Raw genomic sequence first — 25,618 nt, forward strand, 5'->3', positions numbered from 1 at the left:
CTAGCCTATTTACTGAGGCATGTTGGTGAAGGGCTTGGCCAGGTGCTCCTGGCAGAAAGGCAGCTTGCTAGCGGTCCAGATTTCCGTATCGGGCTGCAACGTCTTCTTGAGCTCAACGTCGAGCGAGCCGCCCTTCATGGCAATGATCTCGGGCGCGGCCTCGGGATCGTGGGCCAGCGGAGAGCCGCACTCGGAGCAGAAAATGCGGTGCACGGTGTTGCCCGAGTCGGCCTTGCCGGCGTAGGACTTGACGGGGCCCTTGAACGTGACCTTGTCCTTCTTGCACACGAAGACGAGAGCTGCAGAGAGACGGGTGGTTTGTTAGCAAGACTGTTGCTTGTTGTACATCTCACGGAGGGTACGGGGGAGATAAGCATACAGTAGGTAGAGCCGCTCTGGCGTTGGCAATCATCACAGTGGTCGTAGCCAACGAGAAGAGGCTTCTCCATGTCGACTGTGTAAGTGACGGCCTTGCAGAGGCAGTGTCCGGTGAGAGTCATTTTGGTGGGTGTGGTATTTGTTGGAAAGAGTCTTGATATTGGTTGAGCTCCGGGACTACTCAGAAGGCCGAGAGTTTGAATCTTGGTGGGCGAAGAAAGAGATGGATAGGAAAAACCGAGCGTTGGCTGATGGAGAAGAAAATATCGACAGACTTTTTCGCCGAGGGGAGCTGTGGCGGGGTTTTATAGCGAAGCTCCAATTTCCAGCTGCCCACTTTGACCCGGCGAAAACTGCTTTATTTCACAGTATTATGTATTCCCTTCTCCACGGGTCTCGATTGGTATGAGAGAGCTTCGCTACTGCTTAGTTGCCACATCCCAGATATATGACGGAAACACAGAGATAAATCATCAAACGGTACGGTCTGACGAAGCTCGTAAGCTCCTCGGGGCGTGCGTGTGTTTTTTTTCCTTGCTGATTCGCCTGCATAGAGGTCAATGACTGGGCTTGATTTGAAGCTAGCGAAGACCTCCAAGCACACTGGAGCTTCGTTGAAGGAGCCGAGAAGGAAGCAGGCTCAGAAACATGGCCAGTTTCCAAGGCGCCTTGCATTATGGGCGCTCCATGGCAAGGGCGGCGAGCTCGACAAAAAACAGCGACTTGCGGACAATCTGCAACCGCGATAACGACTCTGCTGATTACTCCCATTGGGCCAGAGTCAGAGCCTTGGTAACATTTGCGAGTAGACTTGAAACTTTTCGCATGGGTGATTCATAGTTGGTCGTCTTGATATGTCGTCGGTCCGTTCTTAAGCCTAAACAGACATGGTCAGAATCTGCTCGTCAAACAGCGGCCCGGACGAAATAGCAGTCGTAGAACTTACGAGTCTCAGTGACTTTCTTCGCTGGCTGGTGTTCCACGCTTTGATCCTGGAAACGGCCAAAACAATTCAACGTTTCGTTGACAGCAATCGCGCGCAACCCGACCTCACGTTGAGCCTCAGCTTCAAGTACTTGGTTTTCAGACTCGTCCCACTGCACTCTGCATGTGTTATTTGTCATGATCTGTTCGACTGCTGAAACAAGATATGTACAGAAATCATCCCTGTAGTAGTAGTCTAACTTCTCATGCGGAAGCAGTGATGAGGAGAGACCTGTTTCTCTGGCCGCTACGGCCGCATGAAGATGGACAATGGGCATGGATGGGGGTGTGTGCGCAGGGACGAGAATAGTGATCAATGGCTATCCTGTCGGCTGCGGTTCACGCCGGTGATATTTGGAATTGCAATGCATATTTTGCGCCCAACTGGAGGTCGGCGAAAGAAAACGGCGGTTCGGAGCGTGGTAAGTCCATTCGGGCAGAGGAGAGTCCGGTTTTCACAGAATATATAAACCGCCTCGCTGCACCAGGAAAACTAAAGCTTGGCCAGCCGCTCACATCGAAGGCGCTATCGTTATTTCGGCGTATGCATGGGCCAGCGAATGCAAAGGCAATCGGGGACGTTCTGGGGCTGGCTTGTCACATCAGCTCTACTCCAACAGCTCGAATGTTGATGAGAACGGGTCTTAGAACCCGCAGAAGCCACTTGAAATGGACTTTGAAAGCTGCTATAAATTGACGGTGACTTGAGGACTGTGCCGTCGAAGACGATGCTAAGTTGGAGTTGGCCCATATTGTAAAGCAAGCCGGGATTGGCGAGAGAAAGGACGATGTAGAATGCACATCGGATGGACAGAGCCAGAGAAGCAGAAACGAATGACAACTGCAAATGAAGCATGAGAAAGAATAATGAAGAAGAAAAAAAAACAAAGAGACGGATGTTGTGTCAATGCGGGGACCAAGAGGTTGAGTTGGCCCTCAGGGTTCTCATAGTTGCACATGCAGAACTACTTGATACACAGTTACAAAGTGCTCGCGGCAAACATTCAACATTAAAGCTTGCAATACTAGTTATGGGAACGCCATTACCGTGGCTAAATGCGTCTAGTCTAGACTTGTAGATATCATGCTATTCTAGTGTACAGAGTGGGTAGTAATACAGATGAACGGAGATCCCCCGCAATCGGGATGCATGGCTGGCTATAGCAAATAATCTGTGGCAGTGCCTAAAAGAGACTCTCACCGTCGTCTTCCTCGGTCGCGGCCTCGGGCACAGAAGCCAGCGCAGAAGTCACCGCCTCAACAGACAAGGTCGCCTCGCCCATGCCCATTGCCGCCGCCACGGGATCGCTCTTGACCGCCTCATCAGGATGTCTCTTCAAAAACGCATGGCACAACAGGCCTGCAGCAACACTGACATTGAGACTGTCGACCTCGCTGGCCGGAGCCAGGCGGGGGATGCTCACGTCCATATCGATCCGCTTGCGTAGATGTCTCGGGATACCTTGGCCTTCGCTTCCAAGAACCAAGATGGAAGGGTAAGTAGCGAGCGGGTTCAACTCGGCAATCACATCGATTGCTGCGTGGCGCTCAGCATTGCGCAGGTCTGGAGCCACCGCAGCAAATATACGCCAACCGGCATCTCTGCTCTTCTCGACAAAGTCGGTTGGGTTTTCGACCACGAGCACCGGCATCTGTTCAGCAGCTCCGGCTGCCGCCTTCATCACGATTGGCGTGAGTGTCGCCGAGTTGTGCTTCGTGATGACAACTGCAGATACGCCCATGAAGTGCGCTGTGCGTATGATGCCGCCCAGATTACCAGGGTCAACTACTTCATGGAGTAGTAGCACCAGCGGGTTTGGCTTTGACAGGCCGTCATAGACCACTTGATCGTCAGCGCCATTAATGGCATGCTCTTCGCGTGTTTGAAACCCCAACTTAACCTCAAAGCTCTTGTACTTTCCACTAGACGAGCAGCTTCCAAGAGATACGACTGGCGGCTGGGGCAGAGGCGATGCCTCCAAGATGTATCCATTGTGGGGGCGACCCTGGCTCATGCGATCCATCATGGGCTGGCCGTTGGTGGGAACAAGCTCCCAGGCGATTCCGTTCTTCTTGGCGAGAGAAATAAACAAGGCATCGTCGCGCGCGCCCTTGCGGTTGTCTCCGTTGTAAATATACAGTTTGTAGAGTTTACGGCGATTGGCGTGCAGGGCAGCCTTGACGGCAGACTTTCCAAAGATGAATTGTGAGGCAGCTGTAGTGTAGGGGACAACAGGGCTGCCAATAATGGCCGGCTTGCGGTCCTCTTTGAATGTTAAGTCCTTGCTCAGATTTTGGGCGTGGTCGGGCCGTCTAGAGCGCTGGAAACCATGGTCTTGTCTAGAACTAGAACTTCTACGGTCTCCAAAGTCCTTCCGGTCCATGTCATGCTGGGTTCTTTCGCGGCGAGGCTTATCTGAAAAGCTGGGTGTCATATTGCGGTCATAATCTCTGTTGCCGCCAAATGAGGACCGGCTGGAGTCCCGGTCCCTCAATGAAGGCGCAGAGGAGCGTCTGCCGGATGATCTCGGAGACCGCTCTGAAAAGCGGCCTGTATTTTCAAAGGAGCCTGGAGATTTCCGGTCATTAAATCGTTCTCTTGAGAATTGGAAGTCCGAGTCTCTTTTTCGTGGTGTGTATGAGGAACCACTATCACGGTGAAAGCTATCTGTTTCGGGCTCTTCTTCAGGCAAGCCACGGGCCTTTCTCGAGGCAGCAGAGGCTTCAGTAGCCTTTTGCGACAGAATCATGTCGGCCTTTTCTTTCAAAGGACCGTACTTCATCATATAAACGAGACTGTTTTTTCCATGCGACTCGCTGGCATCGTGGAAGCGACTTCGGCGGGTCCTGCGATCAGATTCTTCTTCCCCTGCTTCTCCAGCAATAGCCTTGCGGATATCACTGTCTGACATGCGGCTCATGCCCTTGTCTCTGGATCCGGGCCTCTTGTCCCAGCCTCCGGCTCTTGTTTTGTCGTTGCGGTCATGTCTGCCAAAGCTGCGGCCGCCTGTGGCCCTGGACGAGGCCCTGACCCCGCGATGAATAGCAGAAAAGGACGATGCTGCACGCGCTTGCACAAAGTCTGCCAGCGAGGGAGCCGCAAGACGACTGCATAAAGGCGCCTGGGCGAGTCGCAGAAGCGCTGTAGAAGACATAATGTTGCAGGCTCAGGACTCACAAACCCTTAGTAAGAGTTTCCAGAGGTTGATGCCATTTTTTGTCGCATTCCAGATTTCACATGTCGGCCAAACCTGAAAAAAAAAAAGGCCTGGAAAACGGGGGCTACCACCTGGTAACCCAAGACCCACTAAAAACACTTTAGAGAAAAGCGCGCCGCGTGACCTCGCGATCTGGTTAGGACTAAGTTATCGGTTGTGGGCAATTGCGCGACTGGCAGGATGAATTTTCTCAATAAAAAATAATAGGTCACTATTTCCTGCTTCAAGGTAGAACCACTTTAGCTTTCTGAAGCTCGCCCTCCCAGCAAGCTTTTGCCTGCATTTATTGGAGTCCACACAGCCCAACAGCGTCTGGTTGATTTCATGTACATGCTGGATTGCCATCATTTTGTCCCTTTTTGCGACAACTCCCGACAAACCTCCACATTCACTTCAGCTGCCGCGATCTTCAAGCTCACTACTTCCACTCGCTCGCAACACCACCGCCACACACAATGGATCCAGATGTCATGGACGTAGACTCCAGGTCTACTGGGGGCTCTCCGGTACCACCTCCCGCCGGCCCCAAAACTCCATCAACCGATCGCATGGCTATAGATTCTCCCCGTACCGAAAAGACCACCAATGGGCCCCTTTTGAACGACCACCGATTAAGCAGAATCTCATCGAGCCAAAAACCACCCGATGGCTCTGCCACAAAGATACGAGGCTTCACGGCCGTGAATGATCCCACCGCTAGACTTCTCTCCGCGGCCGCCCAGAGACTGACAGAAAAGAAACCCCCGACTCCTCCACAGACAGTATCTCGGGAACCAGAAGTCAATGAACCACCACCAAAACCTGCGCCAGTAGAGTCTGTTCTGGAGGACGGCTCGGTTTTGGTATCACAAAATGCGCCAGCGGCTGTCAAGTTCGAGATTGTGCTTCCAGGGCCTCCGCTGGACAAAGATTCATACCAGGAAATCTTCCCCGATGTGGTGAACCGGATCCTCGCCGTATCAAACGATGGCGACGGCAATAAGTTCTACGACGTCGTATATAATGATGGGCGCCATGAAACGGTATGTGCTAGCTAGTCTTGCTTGTTCTTGTGACTAGAATTGGGATATCTAATACAAAGAGTCTAGGTTGAACTTGACGTTCTTTTGGAAATTGAAAATGGCAAACATGCCCTCGACAAGTTCCCGAAGAGCCGCCCAACCAACCCGCTAAAGCGGCGTCACAATGTATCCAACTCCGACTCGAGCATCTCGACTCACCGCCCCAACAAAGTTCGCATAGATTCAGATGACGATGATCTCAATGGCGACGATCTCGACGACAACCCTATCGCTACAGCTTCCCACCAGCAGACCATCCGGCGCTTCTTGCGGCCCATGTCCGAAAGATCTCGACAGGAATCAGTCATCAGTCAAGATTCCGACGTGAGGCCCAGGAGACGGAACACTCGCACAAAGACAACCATGCGCCGGTCGCTTGGTGTGAATTTCATGGCCGATACGGAGGATGAGCTATCTCAAATATCACCACCAAGAAACCTACGTCGTAGGACGACTATGCCTGCCCAGCCTGTTGTTTCTTATGTCGATGCCTTCATGACGAGTGACGATGAAGAAGATGACGACTTTTTCCTTACGCGTTCTAGTGTTACTCCAGCTACTTCTGCGAAACGTCACCATGGGCGCAGAGGTGTCTCATCTGTGTCCAAACAATCCCGCCGATCTGGTCGACAGAGAACAGACTCCTTTGAACCATCGACAGAGTCCGAAGAAGACTTGCGACGATCTACTAGGGCCACAAGAAACGTGCAGAGTATGCGTGAAGCCGATGGGATGGACTATACATCCTTCCAGGTAGCGGAGGAAAGGTCACAGACACCAAAAGCCATTAGCATCAAGGAAAGTTTCAAAGATGCTGTTTCAGAAGATATCCCATTTGTGCAAAAGCACATGCAAATATGCGACTCCTGCAATCTATCTGCTGGAAAGGACCGGGGACGCCTGGTGTACTGTCAAGGGTGCTCTTTGGCCTATCATCGCACGTGTATTGGCAATCGGCAAGCCAGAGAACACATGGTCACGAAAGTCGGAGAAGGCGACTTTGTTCTCCAATGTCGTTTTTGTATCGGACGTCATCATCAGAAGAGCAATTTAGCACCGGAGTTCGGCAAGTGTCAGGCATGCCATGTCGTCGGGAAATCGTGTGTTGCCTTCTCCAAGCGCAAAACGCCAAAACAAGAAGAAAAGCTCCGTGAGCAAAACGGTGGTGTAGATCCCATCACGCCTGTTGACCGGGCTCTTATCAACAACCCCGAGAATCCCCTGTTTAGATGCTCACAGTGCCGGAGGGCATGGCATGGTGATCATCTGCCTCCTCATGACGATGAAGAGGAAAATGGAGAGGAATCAACACTAGAAAAAAGATGGGAAGAATATGCATTCGATTGGAAGTGCTCCTTGTGCGCGTCCCAAGTGGACCAAGTCAATGCTCTCGTTGCCTGGCGCTTTGTCTCGGATGCTGAACCCAACAACAATGAAGCGGAATTACCGGACAAAGAGGCGACTCAGACTCAGCCCGAGGTCATACCGATTTACGGTGAATATTCAGACGACGATAAGGAGTACTTGGTCAAATGGGAAAACAAGTCCTATGCCCATGTTACGTGGATGCCGGGACCTTGGGTGTTTTCTATGGCCGCAAGTGCTTCACGCCGAGCATTTGCCAGGAAGAGCGATGAACACGAGTTATACAAAAAAACTATAGAGGAAGCAGTCCCGGATGAATTTCTCATGGTCGACATCATCTTCGATGTCAAGTACGAGTCTGGAGCTCCCAATGCCAGAAACTTCGACCAAGACTTTGACCGTATAGATGCAATCTCCGAGATTTACTTCAAGCCCCAAGGCCTGCCTTACACCGAAACTGTTTGGGATGCCCCTCCAGACGAGACTAACTTGGACATGTATCATTCATTCGTCATGGCCTACCAGCAATTCCTCTGCGGCAAGTATTTCTATCAAGAGTCGTCCACACGAATGTGGGACCGTGTTGCCAAGTTCAAGAGAGCCCCAATTGACGACATTGTACTGTCTGACCAGCCCGAAGTCATGAAGGGCAAGCTGATGGAGTACCAACTCAAGGGTGTCAACTGGTTGCTTCGTCGATATCACAGCGGCCACAATGCCATTCTTGCTGATGAAATGGGTCTTGGCAAGACGGTGCAGGTAATCACATTGTTGACTACACTCATCACAGAGGAGCCTCGCGTATGGCCATTTCTTGTGGTTGTCCCCAACTCGACATGCCCCAACTGGCGTCGTGAGATTAAACAATGGTCACCCGACCTCCGTGTAGTGACATACTACGGAGGTAAAGACGCGCAAAACATGGCCCACAAGTACGAATTGTTCCCAGGTGGCTCTTCCGACATGAGGGCACACATCGTTGTCATGTCGTTTGATTCAGCACAGGATGAAGAAACACGCAGAAGGTTCCGCGGCATTCGTTGGGCAGGCCTAGTTGTCGACGAAGGTCAGCGCTTGAAGAATGATAAGAGTATACTATACTCGGCGTTGAACTCTATGAAATTCCCGTTCCGTCTACTCCTTACTGGTACGCCGCTGCAAAACAACACCCGAGAGCTGTTCAATCTCATGCAGTTCATCGATCCCACCTTTGACGCAGAAAAGCTGGACTTGCAGTTCAGTGAACTCAACTCTGAAAAGATTCGTGAACTGCACCAGATGATCAACCCATACTTCTTGCGCAGAACCAAGGCTGGCGTGCTCAAGTTCCTTCCCGCCATGTCACAAATCATAGTGCCTGTATCAATGACCGTGGTACAAGAAAAGCTTTGCAAGTCTATCATGGCAAAGAACCCGCAGCTTATTCAAGCCGTCTTTCGCAAAACCGCCATCGCAAAGAACGAACGTGGTAGTCTCAACAACATTTTGATGCAATTGCGCATGTGTCTGTGCCACCCCTTTTTATACTCGAGTGCTATCGAGGAACGAACCGATGATCCGGAACTTGCCCGTCGCAATCTTGTAGAAGCATCTGGCAAGCTGATTCTCTTGGAGGGTCTGTTGACAAAACTCAAAGAGCAGGGCCATCGCGTGCTCATCTTTAGCCAGTTCCTCGGCCAGCTGGATATCATGGAGGTTTTCCTTGCTGGTATGGGCTTACAGGCGACGCGGCTGGATGGATCGGTGTCCAGCTTGGAGCGACAGAAGCGAATTGATCGCTTCAATCAGCCCAACTCGCCGCTGTTTGCCTTTCTCCTGACAACTGGAGCTGGTGGAGTTGGTATCAACTTGGCCACAGCCGATACTGTCATCATCCTTGACCCCGATTTCAACCCCAAGCGAGATATTCAGGCTCTTTCACGTGCCCATCGTATTGGCCAGAAGAACAAGGTTCTTTGCTTGCAATTCATGGTCAAGGACTCTGTTGAGGAGAAAATTATGCAGATGAGCAAGAAGAAGATGGCCCTAGATCACGCACTGATTGAACGGATGGGTGCCACTGCCAAGGACGGTGATGACTTTGAGGGTGTGCTAAGACACGGCGCCGAAGCACTCTTCAAAGACGATTATCAGCGCGATATTATCCGCTACGATGCGGCCGCCATCGAAAAGCTGCTCGATCGTTCCTTCACCAAGGAGGATCAGGAGGCAGGCCCCGATACACAGTTTAGTTACGGCAAGGTGTGGTCGAATGAGGGTGGCGGGACTGTTACAAATTCTCTTGGATGTGAGACGGATAACACGAGCGGTGCCGTCACATCGCTGGCATGGCAGAAGATTCTAGCTCAACGTGAGGCTGAGATGTTACAAGAGATTGCCTCCAAGCAGGAGATTCTCGGCCGTGGTGGCCGTGTTCGCCGAGCTGTCAACTACAGGATGAACCAGGCCGCAAAGTTTGAAAAGGAAGACTCGGACATTACCACTTCTGAAGCCGGACCGGACCTTGACCTGTATCACGATGATGGGGAGGCTAACGATGATGATGAGTTCCAAGATTATCAATCCAAAGACACTCAGGCTGTGATAGATCTCACGGATGAAGTTAATAGTAAGTTCACATTATGCGCCTCTTGTCGGCATGACTTGGGATTGCTATACTAACCTTCAACAGACATCAGCAGTGTTGCCACTGCCAACAACACGGTCATCGGCCCTGGAGCGATTGCACCAGTTGTAGCGGTTGCCCGAACCCCTCTGCCCAATAATAACAAGGCACCCAGCATGAATCCCACATCAAAGTCACATAATACCTTGAACGGTTTCTTGCAGACTTCGTTGCGTCCTCCGCGACTCTCAGGCAATGTGCAGACAGCTACAAATCCCCAAGCCTTGTCCACTGAGATGCAGACCTCGTTGGCCCTTCCCGTTATACCTAATCGTCCGCGGGGAGATGGGCCCTACCCGCAGATCCCGGCACAGGTGCTTAGTACGGCTGTCACAAACCAAATGCGGGATTTTGTATCTCGTCCGACTGCCACAACTCCGGCGCAGAACCCGATGGCAAGCCCAGCTGTATCAAATCAGAATCAGACTCCTGCGTCCTGCCTCAACCTCCCAAACACGGTACAGCCTTCCGCATCTTCTTCTGTTGCAGGAAATAATAGGCAAATGGGCGTAGCTCCTCCGAATGCGCCGAGTCAAAGAACGATGCCTGTAAACGCCCCTCCTGCTCCCATAACAATGCAGACCTACGGTCCTTCTTCTTTCATGCCAACCCGATTCCAGGGCCCGGTTGCCCCTCCGGTTGCGCCAACTCGACCTGAGACAAATGTACCTGGCCCGGTTCCTGCAACTACAGTGCAGCCCTCTGTATCCTCTTCGTCTATGCCAACCCCGGGGCAGGCTGTTGTGCAACCCCCCACTATCTCACATGCAATGCAGACCTCGGTATCTTCTAGGCCTGCGCTTAACACTAACAAGCCCTCCACCTCATCGCCGCATCTGATAAACCTAGAGCAGGTTCCTAAGCACTCTGCGGGCATGCCAAATGCAGTACAAGCACAGCCCGTTGTAACCCCTTCATCAATGCCATTCCCAATGAAGAGATCCACATCTCCTCCGATCATGCAATCTGCGGAACCGAACCACATCCCCCCTCAGGTCGCCATGAACCCCACGCCACTTGCACGCTCACAGTCTATGCAGCCACTACCACCCGCACCGCATCAGCGTAATTCTCTGGGAATAGTGAATCAAGGCGATTGGGCACCACAGCCGATACCTAACAGATCCATGTATCCCCAAGTCGGCCAAGAAGCTTTGAATCTCCCGATGCAAACTCAGCACAATGCCTCTCCGCAACCCCAAGTATTATCAAATACTGTCCCACCAAGTCGCCATCAGTCTGTTCAGCCAGATTCTCTTCGTCGCCAATTGTCATCAAACTCGCTATCAAATTCCGCTCAGCCAAGGCAAATGCCGTCGCCTACTCCCCACAATATGCAATATCCTAGTGGCCAGCAGGTTTATTACGTCAATTCTAATAACATGATCATACCTGTTGTTACTGTTGGACCTCCGATACCGATAGAACAGGCTCGCAACATGCACTCGCACTCGCAGTCGACATTGAACATGACCCATCAGCGTCATCCGTCAGGAAACCGCATGTTGAATGCCCAGCAGTCTCAGAATATGGTCCAGCGGCCTCAAAATACGGTTCAACGGCCTCAAGGCATGCATCAGCGGCCACGAGATACGTCTCAACGCCCTCAAAACCTGCACCAGCGACCTCAAAATATGTATCAGGACCCCCAGAGTATGCTTCAACAGGCTCAACATATGGCTCAGCAGTCTCAGCAGATGGCCCAGCAGTTTCAGCAGATGGCCCAGCAGCGTCGACAAATGCTCCAGCAGTCTCAGCGAGCGCAGCCTCCTAGGGCCATGTACAACCAAGTGCCTGTCCAGAACAACGGAGCTGCTGTACCAAGAGCCCAGCAGTTCGTCTCATCTCATCCTACCGCAAATTCAGGTCCTGTGCCTCAGGGCCAGGCCCTCCTGCAACACCGAGCCCAACAGTCGCTGAGGCAAACCCAGAGTCCCCAACCTCAGTCAGCACCAGGGTCTCCTTATCAGCCACCCATTTCGAGTTATCTCTCCCACCAGATGCAACCTCCAACTCAAATGCCACACAACCCCATCACCACCACGCCTAACGCTGGAACGCCTATGGTCACTACACCTACCACCACTGTGTTTCCCACCACCACGCCTAAAGCTGGCACGCCTATGGCCACTACACCTACCACCACTATGTTTCCCACCACTGCGTCTATTACTGCTACGCATACCACTCCTGCGCCTATTACTGCTACGCATACCACTCCTGCGCCTCCTGCTGCTACGCATACCACTCCTGCACCTAATCCTGCCATGCCTGCCACTCCTGCACCTAATCCTGCTATGTCTGCCACTCCTGCGTTTACCAATGCTACTCCTGCTTCTACCACGCCTGCCACTATCCCTCCCCAGTCCCTCGGAATGAAAGAGCTGCGGTTTATGCTACCCAAAATCTTCCAGCTCGAGGAAATTCCCGCCATCGCCAATCTACCTCCGGTGGACTCTGAGGTTCCTGAGTTGCTCCAGCCATCTTCTTCGTCGATCCGCACAGCCATAGAAGCACTGAAGCGGCTCGATCTACCAGATAAAGTCCTTCGGCCTAGCATAACCGTCTTAGATAATACACTTCAACAGGTCAAGAGGGCGGAGAAGGAGGGAAAAGTCATCATTCTGCGACGAAAGGATTAGCCGGTATAGCTCTTGCGGGGTTTGCTTTTGATCTTGTCTAATTCATGCATCTTTTTATATCTATTAAAATATATAGTGATGATATCATAACAAACCGTGGCAGGTGGGCACGATGAAATATGACTCGTGTTCCACAAGCATGTTCTCCCTAGGCTGTGGCCTAGGGAGATAATCAACTAGTGACAACCAATCGGTTAATTATTAACGATTGGGTTCTTCCTAACTACTCTACGCGTTCATCTATCCACGAAACTGATACACTTACCGTAGAGTGGGGCTTTCTCTTCGGACGGAGCGTACTTCGACTTGTCCAACTACGTCATAGATGGATGTAGGGTTATTCAATCAGGTCTCAGCACATCCATGTTGCGTTTTTGCCTATAACTAGTCTCCAGTGTTGTAGGCGAACCACTTGTTGTGCCTTAGCGCCTGCAGAGCCCGCGTTATCTACTATTTCGTTCTCGCCCTCCGACTAGCTCGTTAACTATGAAAATACACACAACTCCCATGTAACCCTAGTCAACCCTTATCTGTTGTATGCATTCTCCCACGTCTTGACCAAGGCATGTTTCCCGGTGTAGTTAGATAAAAAACAGATATTCACTCGTACTTTTGGGCAGGCGAGGAAAGACCGAAGCTATTTCGTTTGCCTGTTGGCACGCCTTCCGCTGCTGGCACGGGAAAATAAAAATACTTTCATATATACGTGCGTATCACGATACGGGGCCACGGTTGTCGCGCGGGGTCCCTTTGGCGATGACTGGAAATAGCAGTTGCGTGTGTTGCTGTTTGCCGTTGCTGTGGATATGCACCGGTTGATCCACTTTTCATCAGCCGGGCTTCGTTTGTACCTCCAAGCAGTTTTTGCAAGTAACTGCTACCAGTGTGAAGTTTAATACACGGAGAACGGCAAGATGTAACAGCAAGTACTCAGTTGTATTTGGCCATTTTCGGTGTATTTCTTGATCGAATCACGCGCGACTCAACTGCAAGTATACTTGAGAGGGTTTGGGAACTGGTTGTGAGGGCTGTGATTTCACCAGCCTGTGCAACATGCAGACAGCCAGTCTGAAACAGAACATATGTATGTGTGCGTTCTTTCCGCTCGGCAACTCGGGGGGAGGGGGTTCTCAATTGCATGGCCTTTGATTGCTCCTATTATGGAAGAAGCTGGACAAGAAGGAAGAAGGAAGAAAGAAGAAAGAGGCTCCTGCGCATATGTACATCCACATGTACTTGTGCGTAGCATCTTCGTTTGCAGTTACCACACCGACACCAGCTGAAATCGGTCTGGTAACTGCCTTCAAGCCAGATGAAGGATGGGCTTAGCTTACACGCTGGGCTCAGGCTCCTCCTGCCTTTAGCCCCGTCTTCCTCAGGTCGCACAGAACCTAAAATAATGAGGGAGAAACGTCTGATTGTCACGTGCATTGCACAAACACAATCCCATATTTCCAACAACATAACAAGCTTGCTGCTACATGTGTGCACGTGTGGGTGTACGCCTGGATCATAGACTCAAAGACACGGAGAAGGAGAACAAGAGCCTCAAACAACTGCCGTGCCTTTTGTCAAATTAGCCACAATAATGAAGCCAAACAGAGACAATAATAGCGCTGCAAGAGCCACTACACAAGGTGGCGGGAAAGAAGATCAGGGAACCCCGTCAATATGCATGCAGACAGACAACCAGCGAGAGAGGGCATATGCGTGCCTGTTTGTCCGGGTGGCTACCCGTCAATCTATATTGGATGTCGTTTCGCCCAGAGTTGTTCTTCACCGATGGTCTATTTCGCAGTGTTGATTGGGCTAGTTCACTCCTTGATAGACCGTGGCTCGTTGCCTGGGGAAGACGCAAAAGCAAGCCCCATGAAAGGGAAAATAGCCATTAGTATCTGCCCAACAACCCCCAACTGATGTTTACGGACATGTGTATCAATCAGTGTGTTGGTAGTTGTGATGCACTGGCACTGTAATTGAGCCGTCGTTGTTTGGTCTTGTGTCTCTGCAGCAAGTTTCTCTGCCCATCACAGAACCGTGCAGTAGCCAATAGAAACCGGGGGCTGTTCTGTGTTCCATCCCATCATTTCCCTTGCTCTTTTGGTCGTTGTCGTCATATCACTCCCCAAGCGCTAGTCCCAGGCCCCGGCGGCATCTAGAAGTACGCCGTCCCCTTTCCAGAAACCTTCTACAGCATAATTGTGTCTGCCAAGGCGACTGGTGCAAATATCGAGCAATAACCATGTCCAGACAGCGCGCCCTTTTGCTTGGAAAGTACAGTAGACTAGACTTTCGGCCGGCCCGATGTCTCTTTGGTCGTCGGTCACAGGCCTTCCATGTATGTATGGCTCCCCAAGCAGCAACCAGCAACTGAAATGGCAACTGCAATGGCAATGGCAATAGCAACGGCAATCACGCCCACAACGCCCATCCACAACGGCAACTACAGCGCCGTGCTGCCGTCTATTGGCTAAACACTCGACACCACCTTCCAATTCGTCCTAATCTTATTCCCCAATTCGTTGCTGGGAGAGGGCGCGAGCCTGTTTGTAAATATACAACTACCTAGCCCGATATCTCTTCCCTCTTCTGTGCCTTCCTAAACACAGCAGAACCCTTACCCCTCTTCTCGGCCAGCGCCTTCATATATCCTGCTTTCTTGTCTCAACATCTCGCATCTTTTCTTTCCTTTTATTCTTTTTAATCATTGTGCAGAACTGCCTGTTCACTTCATCACGACTCACTCTCCGCAAGATTCTCTCTTTCTGTGTTCTACCTGCAGCCTAGAATCTTGAAGCCTCTTCTGAATTCTTCTGGCTCACCCATCAACAAGTTTATCTCTTTTTTTCTTTGTTCTGCTCTTGGTTCCACCCGCTCTCTTATATCTTCTATATCTTCTGCCAGTACTGCTGTTCTTCAGCTGCTGTCTTCTTATTGCCAGCCCTTTGCTAGTCTCTCAACCCCACCCACAAGTGCTACCATCTTCCTCAGTTTGCACCTGCGCCGAGTCTTGCGTCTTCTACTTGCACTACTCATCAATTGTCTTCTGCTGTCAACTGAGCTGTCGGTGTTGGACATGTCAACTTCACCCCCCGGCTTAACTTTCATGGGCTCACCCACTGGGACCATAACTCCAGATTCCCTTCGTAATGAAGGCATAGTTACCCGTCTGTCCAACGATCTACAAAGTGATACTTCTTTCGACATGGACAGTGTATCTTTGAACAACAGCGACGGCATGGGCCATAACCATGACCATCAAGTCTCCATATATCTCCAGCCTCGAATTTCGCAGAAACAGGCCGGCCAGCAACTCTTCAACAACTACGGCCACTTGAGCACTTTAGCTGACCCACTGACAACTCCTCGCCATTTTGCCGCTACTAGATCTACCGTCCCTATTACTTCTGCGAATAACTCCATGGATGAGTCTCCACTGCCTACTCTTGCGCCTCTGCCGACCTTTGGATCTTCTGGCTTTCCTAGGGTATCTACATCTGGACAGGGCCCTCTCGGGAGCTACGGTCATATTGGTACTCGTACCCGCACAATGGGCGACCGCGATGCTCTATTTGTCTCTGGCAATGTTGCACAGACTTCTTTCTCAAACCAGGGCATCAAGAATGAGCCTTGCCAGCCAGTTCACTCTCAACCAATATCCACGAACCCACAAGCACGCAGAAGCGTAAACATGCATGCCCATCTTCACCACCACCAGCCAGGCCAAAGCCCAATGAAGCAGCCTCACTCCCAATCCCAATTGCAGTCTCACTTGCAGGCGCAGTCGCAGTTTGGTTTCGCTGGTCAGGGTCTGTCTTCTCACCAGGACACGTCTAAATCGCCGCCTTCAGTCGCCTCAACAACAGACGTTTGGCAGATGGCCCAATACTCATCTGTTCCACCATTTGCGCCTCCCACTTCTACCAACGCACCTTCCCAGGCCTACGCGACCTCCGCCCCCTATTCTGGAGCTCAAGCAGGTTCCCTGGTACCTCACCAGTTCCACCAGCTTCAACAGCAGTTGCAGTATCAACAACGTCAGCTTCAGCTACAACAGCCTATAGCCGCCTTTCCCTCTCAGCCACAGCTCTCAGTCGCCTTGACGCAGTCTGATATCGACTCAAACTATGGTTATTGCCTTGACCGTGGCAATGGCAAGTTCACTCGGCTGGTTCCTGCAGATATGCTTCCTGCCATGAAGGACATCCCCGCTCTCCAGGACGGCTGCTCTGGTCTGGTTGTTCTTCCCACTCCTCGTTCCCCCCCACCGACGGGAGTTCCGGCCATGAACCAACCCGTCACTATGGTATGACACTATCCTCTATAGACCCAGTCCTGCATGCAAGGAGAAACTGCCCCTATTCGCGAGGCTACTTTCTCATCTGTCGGCAGCCACACTCGAGCACATCTAGCTTCTTTGAAGTAGATACCGTCCAAATATCAGCACCTTGCTAACCTAGTTTTCTTTATCCCATAGGCTCATGTAGAAAGCGCCACCAAGTCATCGTCAACATCTCTGAAAAAGCCCAAGATCTTCTGCGATAAGTGGGTTCATGAAGGTGTTTGCGCCTTCACTCAACAGGGGTGCAAGTTCAAGCATGAAATGCCCATTGACAAAGAGACTCAGCACTCATTAGGTCTCTTCCATGGTCTTCCGCTTTGGTGGAAGCGCCAGCAGTCGAGTCTACAACAGTTCCGCCAGACAGCCTCTGCCGGCCACGCCGCTGAGGCTTCTCCCAACTCCTCAGAATCGCCAAGCACGTCTACTGCCCCTGCACGTTCTACCCAGCCCTCTGAAAGCCGTCAAACCCAAGCCCAGACCCAAAGCCAAGGTCAGAGTCAGCCCCAAACCTCACCTGCCTACACCAGGACACTCTGGCGCTCAGAGGCTTCTGGTAATACCTCGACCTCGATCTCGACTTCGCCTTCCTCCTCCACAGCCTATCGCACCACCCTCCCGCTTCGCAATGCCCCCATGTCAGCAGAGCAATCGCACAACTCAGTCCCAGACACAGTTCCCAACAGTCGCAATGCCAATGCCTTTTCTTCTGAAGACTGCCAAGGGCTCTGTGCCCCTCCCGGCTTTCTCTCGACAGTTGGTCAAGGTTCTAGCCAAGGTGTCACACATGCCGCCACGACTGGCCAAGCCAAGACTCGTGGCCGATCCCATACCAGCTCTTCGTTCTATCAGCCACAGGGAGCATCGGCCTCTACCGGGGGTAGCTGCGTTTGGGGTCCCATTGCTCCACCAGCAAAGCCTCAAAACGAAAGCTAAAAGCAGCGCTCCATCCATCATCACTGGCTGCATGGAGCTACTCATGGGACCGTTCGATGCTTGACCATTCCGTTTCCTGATGGGGGCTTTGTTTTCGTGATCGACTACCACCACCCGCAGTACATGCCCTTGTTCATGCTCACCTTGTTGATCGAATTGTCCGTCTTTCAATACCCATGCACATGGTTGCTTGCGTCAGTGTAACACAGTCGCCGAAGCCTAGCCAACGGCCATCGACTCCTGAAACCCGCAAAATGCAGATACCAAGACGCCACAGCTTGCAATACACGTGCTGTGCCGTGCCGTGGCCTTCAGCGAGAACCTTTTGGCTTTAGTTCGAGATTTGCTACCCTGAGGTGAGACGGTGGAGGAAGAGCGTCGCCTTGTTTTATTTCTCTGTGTTTTTTTTTTTTTTGCTTTGTCTTTTCAAGTTTTTGCCATGGCCACCTTCTCTGAAATTGGGGGTCTAGTTTTCTGCTGTTTTACTATGATGATACTACCATATTCCGCCTACTTCTTTCCTCTGCTTTGCCGTTGTCATCTTTCCATGTACTATTAATGATGCTACGAACCACGGAATTCGGCCGGCCAGTTAGTTTCCTTGTACCATTCCTCATTAGTTATCTTTCTAAATTCATAGTCCATGTCGCCTGATACTTGAAGCACTAGTTGCTTCAATCTTTGTTAGTCGTGCTGTGCTGTTCCATCTTGGTTGTCTATTTCTCTTTTCGCTAGTTTTTTTTTCAGTTTCCTTGATTGCCGCGATGGGGGGTCTTTTTTAGAGTGGAAGGCCTTTGTCGTCTTAGATTTCTATTCGCAATCCTCCACGAAATACCACATACCTTTGTCTAGTTACTTTCTACGTTGCTCATAATTTCGTCCTGAATCTTTTCGAGTAGGCCAATACGAACTTTTAGAAACATTGCCGGTACCTAGATATGTCAGTTCATATACAGCAATATTGAATTATGACAGTGCATGTGCGTCTATCTGGCATGTATACATGTACATTTGAAACCGACGCGTTAGCCTCGTCTGACATCCTCATACACAGCGACACTTCAACCGGTTGCTCTTCTACCCCTGCAACAACGACGATGTTACTGTCGGTGTAGCTACTCACCGACCTGTTGGCTCTGACCGAATAATAGCGGATCTCGGTGCATCACTCCTTCAACCCCAGTCACGGCTAAACCTCGGAGCCATGCTGCCAGCAACCTCAAGCTAGTTGCCTTGTGAATCTTCAACAACCTTTATACAAAGCTTGACTGCTATCACATTGCACATGTTTCTTTTCCCCGGCATACATTTCAATCTATCCATAATTGTGTGCAAGATCTTCTCCATCTTTCTTTTTCTACTGACCGCTTCCGCTCTCAACCTCGCATCTTCTTGACCCAACGCCCAGCTTCCCGTCGCCATGGAAGACCCAATCCGCCAGCTTCAAAGCTTCCCTCCGCCAAACATCACAGATCTCAGTGATGCGGACTACGACAGACTGATCAAAGAACATGTCCAGCTCATTATGCAAGGCCCCGTTGAGCAGGCATCGGGCGATATCACCAACGCCACTCAGTTCCTCCAAGCAAGTTGCGCCCCCGCCAATTCCCCTCCCACCCAACGACGTCATCGGGCCTGTGCAGTCGTCTCCCGACGCTGTGGATGGCTATGGCTATTACACCTTTGTTTTTTCGCCCATTGCTCTTTCTAACCTAAGAATATCTTGCAAAGGCTCTTGATCCCGCCGTTCATACCATATCATTCGGCCTTGTTCTCGAGGCCACACTACGCAAACATAGCTCCGATGTTACGCCCCTCTTTGCCAGCGAGTTGCTCAAGTTCACTGCATTACTGGATCGAATCCAAATCCGCTATATCGGCCCTTCAGCGGTGTATCTCCTTGACACAATCCTAGACCTCAAGATCCTCAACGTAAGTCGCTGTCGGTTGGTGAGTTGGTTGGCTGCATTACGGGACTGGGATTAACATGTGATATCACCCTATCCCCAGGCCACGATAGCCGTTGATGCTGTCACCACAGCATTGCTCCGAATCGACCCCAGCATCTCTTTCCTGAGCTCAATAAGGAGTCGCGTCGTCACAATTGCCTATAAAGCATCCCTACTGGACCTCGTTATGCCGTTGGTTTCCACTGTACCACTTCACTTCCCAGGCGGGCCTTATCCGCCTGCTCCCCACCTCTGCTCTCGAATGCTTCCTCCGCCAGAATACATGGCCAACATGAGCGCAACCATTACATCCCGAGACGTGCTAATGTATGAGATGACGTGCGGCCTTGCCTTGTGCACGAAGGGGCAGTGGAAAGCCGCGCGGAACTCTTTTGGTCGTTGTGCTGTCCATAGGCTCAGGAACGGTGGTCTCGTAAATGTGTCGGTTGACGCCTACAAGCGCTGGATCCTCACAACATTAATAGTCCTCGGGTCCGTTGGTCCAGCCACGTTTCCCAGTCCTTCAACCCAGATCATGCACAAGGTTTTCTCGTCACTGTCCAAGCCCTACATGGAAGTAGCACAGGCCTTCGGCAAGAGCTACGCAGACCTCCAGGCACAAATAGATTCCCATTCGGTGACGTGGGTGCGGGACAACAACGCCGGGCTGATAGAAATGGTCTGCGGCTACTACCCCAAATGGCAAATTAGCCGCCTACAAAATATCTACAGGAGATGCACGGTTTCTGAAATCCAACAACATCTCTCCACCACCATGGCAGGCTCCACGCCCAATCTGGAAAACACAGCTGCCATGGTACAGGCCATGATATCGGAGTCGATGGTGATGGCAAGGCTGGTGCCAGCCCAGGACAACGTCCCGGCCCACGTCGTCTTCCTCAAACCGTCCGAGTTCAGGACTCCCGCCGAGCTCAAGGCTCGGTTCAACGCGCTGCGGGACAGCATGGCCAGGCTGGAGAGTGTCGGGCAGGACATGACGCGGCTGGTCAAGACGCTTCCAGACTACGTCCTAGCCATGAACCATGATGCCAAGCGCAAGAAGCCAGTGCCCGAGGGCGATAAGCTACCACCAGCCGACTTTGACATTAGTATGGACGATGAGGATCTAATGGCCGGGATATCAACCGCAGCATGATAACTTGATCTACTTGGCTAGAGTCGGATAGACTAAAACAAAAGAAAGAAATAATGGAAAATGAGCAATCAAAGTCACGGTCAATTGAGACAGCTACCCCTAGAAAATGGGGCAAAAAAGAGAAGCCAAAAAAAAGAAATGTAATCATAAAAATAACGATGGATATACAATTCGTGGTTACGCCAAACAATCATATGCAGTTTCTTTGAAGATTCATCATAAACGGTGGTAGGGAAGGGGGGAGGTGGGTGTAGAAACCAAGAACAAAAAAAAACCCCTTTTGCCACATGAAAGAATACATAAGTAGGAGCAGACTGTGAGGATACGTGCAGCTGGTTCTCGAAAAAAAGTTAATTACATGCTCATCTGCTTGATCATATCCGCCAGCTTTTGGCCCTCGGTCTTGAAATCCAGGGGCACCGCGGACATGGCCTGGTATCTCATTCTGTGGAAAAAAAAGCAAGTGTTAGCATTAGTGTTCTCTTTTTACTCGGTCGTTTCATATACATCGTGTATGATGGGGGAATGTGCATTCAGACAGGGGATGGGGACGCGGACAACATACCTCTGTTGGTCCTGGTAGGTATCCATCTTTGCGCGGATACGGAAGTTGTATGTGCGGCAAACGGCGTTCTCGAAAGCCGGAGCCGAGCCGGCATCGCCGTGCTCCTCGCGCAGGGCCATGAGCTCGTCGCCGGGCATGCCCATGATGGCGCGGCCGACCTCGTCGAAGCAGCTGAGCCAGAGCTGGCCGGTGTGGTCGCAGACGTTGACGCTCATGATGTAGCGGTACGACGGGCGCTCGTGCGTCAGATTGCACTTTTCGCAGCGCCAGCCGTCGCCGTCCATGATGACCTTTTTGTTGCAGCGCTCAGTCGGGCAGGCCGGATAGGCAAAGTTCTCCTGGCGGATAAAGACGACGGTGCCCTTGATGTTGAAGTACTCCTCCTGCTCCATGCCCGTGTTCTCCAACTTGACGTCGCCAATCAGCTTGAACACTTGCGGCCGGCCGGTGGCGGCTCCCATGCTGGCCATGTTGCTGTGGGTGTTGAAGGTGTCGGTGCGGCCCTGGGAGTCGTACCAGCCCTTGAGGCGGTGGGCGGTTTCGTGGTCAGGGTCCAGAGATATCGATCCGCTGTTCAGCAGAGATAGAGACTTGCCACCAAAATCGGACACTTTGACACCCTTGAAAGCAACAACCTGCTCGGGCTGGCCGTCAAAGGCGGCAGCCGTCTTGCCCCAAACCGTCACACGAACAGAGTAATTCGTGTCATCGACAATGGTGACATCACGTTTTTCATACGGCTTACCCGTTGATTTGGAAGTCAAGGAAGCTACGTCGCCAATTTCCTTAATGACGCCGATGACATCAATGTTGGTATCCTTTTCAATATTCTGTAGCTCCTGGATAGTGTGGAAGTTGAACATGACTTGGGGCACGCTGGTCTGGTCCTCGGCCTTTTCAATCAGCGTATCACGCTCAAACGCTAGTTCATACTCATGTGGCAAGTTGCTAAACTGCTTCTTGGCCATGTTGACTCTGCACGGAGTTGAGATGTAGTATACGCTACCCTGCTCAAGCACGTCGTAGTATTGGTCGACCAGCTCGTTGAAGCATGTGGCCTTGATTTCGCCGGTTTCGTCTAGCAAGTTGATGCTGAAAAGCTTGCCCTCGCCAGAGGCCTTGTGCCACGTCTTGACATCTGACTTGAACGACACACGGGCCCTAATGGTCCATTTATGGTTGTAGGGAGACAAGCTCTCGATCTTGGAGATGGCAGCGCCATTTCTGCTGTTGCTGCCGCGGCTGGCATTTCCGCCGTATGTCTGCTGGCGGGGCGCAGCGATGCGGGGCTTTTGTTCTTCTGTCTTGGCACCGTAGAAGTTGGTCGGGGCGATCGGGGCAGGGGCGGCCTGTGGTGGGGGAGGAGCAGAGGCATCAGCCTCCAAGAGGACGGGCTTTCCGATCTTTTCATTGACGGCGTACTCCTCGAGAACGACGAGATCAACGAGGATCAGGATTCTACAGGTGGAGACGCATAGACTGTTAGTCAGACGATTGGTGAATTTCATCTTGGTGTACCTACCTCTTGTTGCCAACGCCGCTAGGGTTGTATGTCTTGAGGCGAAGCAGAGAGTTGGGCTGCAGCTTTCCCTCGCGCACAATGTGGCTCATCTGAACGCCCATGACGCATTGGACATAGTTGATCGAGTCACTCAGCACGAGGCGGTATCTATCGTTGCCGCCAGCACCGCCATCCTTATTCATGGGTCTCACCTGGAGACACTGGACAACGGGCTCGCCAAAGGTTTCAACCACGCGATCCCTGTCCGTAAATATCAGGCTGCGGGGTTGAGACTCGTTAGTATCCGGCCATGCGGTATATCAACGCCGTTGCTCGGCCCCGCGGGGCTACAGCCAGAAGAACACGCACCTAATCGCGCCGGCCGACAGCGCACTTTGGGCATCCATTTTCAATGTGGATGAATTTGTGATGGTGATGGCAGTGGCAATTCCGTGTGCAGCAAGCGGACTTCGTTTGTGTTGATCCGGCAGAGAAAGAAAGAGGTTGCTGGAAGCCTAACAAAGGATGAAGATGGCTAGCTGGCGGATACAAAATACAAGACCCAAATACACAAGGATACAGGCGGGCCACAAAAAGTCAGTCCACGCGTCGAGTTCGCGTCTGGCGTTAATTGGTGGGGTAGGCTGCTTGGTTGGTCATCTCAACCCTCGTGTCAACCCTTACTTGGTGGGGTCACGTGCTAGTCAAAGCGCGCGTTAGCGCCACATTAGCGCCAGCGGCGGCGGGTTTGTCGCCAAAAAGTGCCGACCAGGAACTCTCTGCCCATGCGCAGCACCATCGGCGGCGGCAGCGACGGAGAAGGCAGCAAACTCCGCTTGGGCACCACTCTGAATAACGGCAAGATTTGCTATCCCACCACCGCTCCCAGCATGCTTCACTCGTTTCAACAGCAGACTTCCCCGATAAACGCAAGATAAGCCTCCGAAACATTCAATGTTTCCCCGTGTCGGTGCATCACTATGCTTCATCGCTGAGGGCTGATTGCCCCGAGGCGGATTTCGGCGGCATTTCCGCCCATAGACCTCCCCTCCGAATATAAATGATAATGGCGCTCTCGTCCATTGCCCAAATCACGGTGGCCTCTACGAATTGACAGTAATTCACTTTCTTTATTTTTCCCCACACCATTTACCAACTATCACAATGAACGACTTGCAAAAGGTATGTTCTGCTGGCCTACAACCCGACATCGTCTCCTCGATTAGTGCTAACACCCCTCCTCACAGATCATTATCATCGGCGCTGGACCTGCCGGCTTGGCAGCAGCACTGCGCCTAAAGCAAGCCCACAACATTTCGCCCGTTGTCTATGAGATTCGCCGTGAACCAACCACGCTTGGAGGAGCAATCGGGATTCCATCCAACGGCCTCCGGCTGCTGGATCGGCTTGGAGTCTACCGCAACATTCTGGGCAAGGGTGCCGAAACTCCCAATATCGTCATGCACTCCCTCAAGGGCAAGGTCATGGGAACCATGTCAGCTGTCTCCTGGAGCAAAGGACAGACAGGCTTTGGATACGTGCGCATCAGACGAGCCGATGTCATGGATGTCATGATTGAGGCAGTTGAAAAGGCAGATATCCTGATCCACTACGACAAGAAGCTGACCGAGATTGAGGAGAAGGGTGGCAAGGTCACTATATCGTTTTCCGATGGTACCAAGGATACTGCTGACTTCCTTTTTGGCTGCGACGGTATCCACTCTGCCGTTCGTCGGCTATACGTTGACCCAGGATGTGTCCCCGAGTACTCGGGGATTGCCAACATGTTCTCTCTGATACCCACCTCGGGCCTCCCTCCTATCGCCTCCTCTCTATACAGTCTCAATGCAACGCTCACCTCCGATGGCTTGCTCGGACTGTCGCCAACTACACCGAACAAAGATCTGCTTTACTGATTTTTCTCTCGCGAGGTCTCTCTCCCCGCAAACGCAGAGATGCGTGATGGTTGGGAGGAGCGCGGCAAACAGGAGGTTGAGAACTGGAAATCCACCCTTCACGGTCTTCTTGGCGACGATGATAGCGAGTGGATGACTACGCTTCGTGCCACTGTGAACAAGGCAGACGTCATCAAGTTCTATCCCATCTACAAGGTGCCTCCCGGCCGGGCTTGGTCTCGCGGCCGCTGCCTCGTCATTGGAGATGCCGCCCATGCAATGCCGCCTCACAGCAGTCAGGGTTTCTCCATGGCGCTCGAGGATGTCTTCTTGTTCTCGAAACTCCTGCAAAGCAACTACGGAAAGATCAAGGATGGACTTGTCGCGTTTGAGCAGAAGCGAAAAGCCCGGACCGAAAAGATGCTGAAGACCGCAGAACAAAACGGCACTGTTCGGCAGAAGAAGACGCCCTGGCAACTTTAGGCCATGGAAATGGCCGTCACCAGCGGTCTTTGGGTGTACAAGACAGCAGGCTTGGAGAGACTAGGCTTGGGCCAGCGAGACCTTACCTATGACGTGGATGAAGAGCAGTTCCCATGAAGCAGGCTTTGGGGGTGTAATTTTGTCTAGTTTAGAGTCAATAGCTAACCAATAATGAGGTTCTCGTCATTTCATTTTGTTCGAGGGGAACTAACGAACTAGTTAGTTCGTCCATTTTCCGATAGTTAGCAGGGTCCTTAACCCTAATATACTCCCGGCCCCACCATCCACCTGTGAGAAAGCAGCAAGACGCCATCAGTACGAGCCACGATTTAGATCGAACCACATTCATGTCACAACCTCATCTGCAACATACCATCGAGATTCGTCCCACCAGCATATCACGTGCTTCCATTTTCTGCATTTCACCCTGAATCTTGGCTACTAACCAACTGGTCCGTCCCAATATTCACGCACCTTTCTC

The 25,618-nt window shown here is 51.7% G+C and overlaps 8 protein-coding genes across 8 annotated transcripts; 5 read left to right on the plus strand and 3 right to left on the minus strand.

The window, feature by feature from the left end:
* Positions 1-9: 9 nt before the first annotated feature.
* Positions 10-500, minus strand: BROUX77_006782 (uncharacterized protein; the record flags this gene model as incomplete). The annotated part of the gene is made up of 2 exons (XM_073751804.1): positions 10-299; positions 380-500. 2 exons carry the CDS (start codon positions 498-500, stop codon positions 10-12), a joined length of 411 nt encoding a protein of 136 aa, XP_073602929.1.
* A 2,046-nt stretch (positions 501-2,546) lies between these two features.
* BROUX77_006783 (uncharacterized protein) lies at positions 2,547-4,517 on the minus strand (the record flags this gene model as incomplete). The annotated part of the gene is made up of 1 exon (XM_073751805.1): positions 2,547-4,517. The coding sequence occupies one exon, from the start codon at positions 4,515-4,517 to the stop codon at positions 2,547-2,549; it is 1,971 nt and encodes a 656-aa protein (XP_073602930.1).
* A 518-nt stretch (positions 4,518-5,035) lies between these two features.
* On the plus strand, positions 5,036-12,313 carry BROUX77_006784 (uncharacterized protein; the record flags this gene model as incomplete). The annotated part of the gene is made up of 3 exons (XM_073751806.1): positions 5,036-5,602; positions 5,669-9,614; positions 9,678-12,313. 3 exons carry the CDS (start codon positions 5,036-5,038, stop codon positions 12,311-12,313), a joined length of 7,149 nt encoding a protein of 2,382 aa, XP_073602931.1.
* Positions 12,314-15,389: 3,076 nt separating this feature from the next.
* BROUX77_006785 (uncharacterized protein) lies at positions 15,390-17,588 on the plus strand (the record flags this gene model as incomplete). The annotated part of the gene is made up of 2 exons (XM_073751807.1): positions 15,390-16,619; positions 16,791-17,588. The coding sequence occupies 2 exons, from the start codon at positions 15,390-15,392 to the stop codon at positions 17,586-17,588; spliced, it is 2,028 nt and encodes a 675-aa protein (XP_073602932.1).
* A 1,420-nt stretch (positions 17,589-19,008) lies between these two features.
* BROUX77_006786 (uncharacterized protein) lies at positions 19,009-20,693 on the plus strand (the record flags this gene model as incomplete). The annotated part of the gene is made up of 3 exons (XM_073751809.1): positions 19,009-19,230; positions 19,320-19,520; positions 19,599-20,693. The coding sequence occupies 3 exons, from the start codon at positions 19,009-19,011 to the stop codon at positions 20,691-20,693; spliced, it is 1,518 nt and encodes a 505-aa protein (XP_073602933.1).
* Positions 20,694-21,047: 354 nt separating this feature from the next.
* On the minus strand, positions 21,048-23,166 carry BROUX77_006787 (uncharacterized protein; the record flags this gene model as incomplete). The annotated part of the gene is made up of 4 exons (XM_073751810.1): positions 21,048-21,138; positions 21,259-22,716; positions 22,781-23,038; positions 23,129-23,166. 4 exons carry the CDS (start codon positions 23,164-23,166, stop codon positions 21,048-21,050), a joined length of 1,845 nt encoding a protein of 614 aa, XP_073602934.1.
* A 757-nt stretch (positions 23,167-23,923) lies between these two features.
* On the plus strand, positions 23,924-24,675 carry BROUX77_006788 (uncharacterized protein; the record flags this gene model as incomplete). Its single annotated transcript, XM_073751811.1, has 2 exons — positions 23,924-23,941; positions 24,007-24,675. The coding sequence occupies 2 exons, from the start codon at positions 23,924-23,926 to the stop codon at positions 24,673-24,675; spliced, it is 687 nt and encodes a 228-aa protein (XP_073602935.1).
* Positions 24,676-24,714: 39 nt separating this feature from the next.
* On the plus strand, positions 24,715-25,254 carry BROUX77_006789 (uncharacterized protein; the record flags this gene model as incomplete). Its single annotated transcript, XM_073751812.1, has 2 exons — positions 24,715-25,035; positions 25,138-25,254. The coding sequence occupies 2 exons, from the start codon at positions 24,715-24,717 to the stop codon at positions 25,252-25,254; spliced, it is 438 nt and encodes a 145-aa protein (XP_073602936.1).
* Positions 25,255-25,618: the final 364 nt, after the last annotated feature.

Source organism: Berkeleyomyces rouxiae (genome assembly GCF_048999995.1).
Source record: "Berkeleyomyces rouxiae strain 22BRR77 chromosome Unknown BrBRR77_ptg000009l, whole genome shotgun sequence".
Lineage (NCBI taxonomy): Eukaryota > Fungi > Ascomycota > Sordariomycetes > Microascales > Ceratocystidaceae > Berkeleyomyces > Berkeleyomyces rouxiae.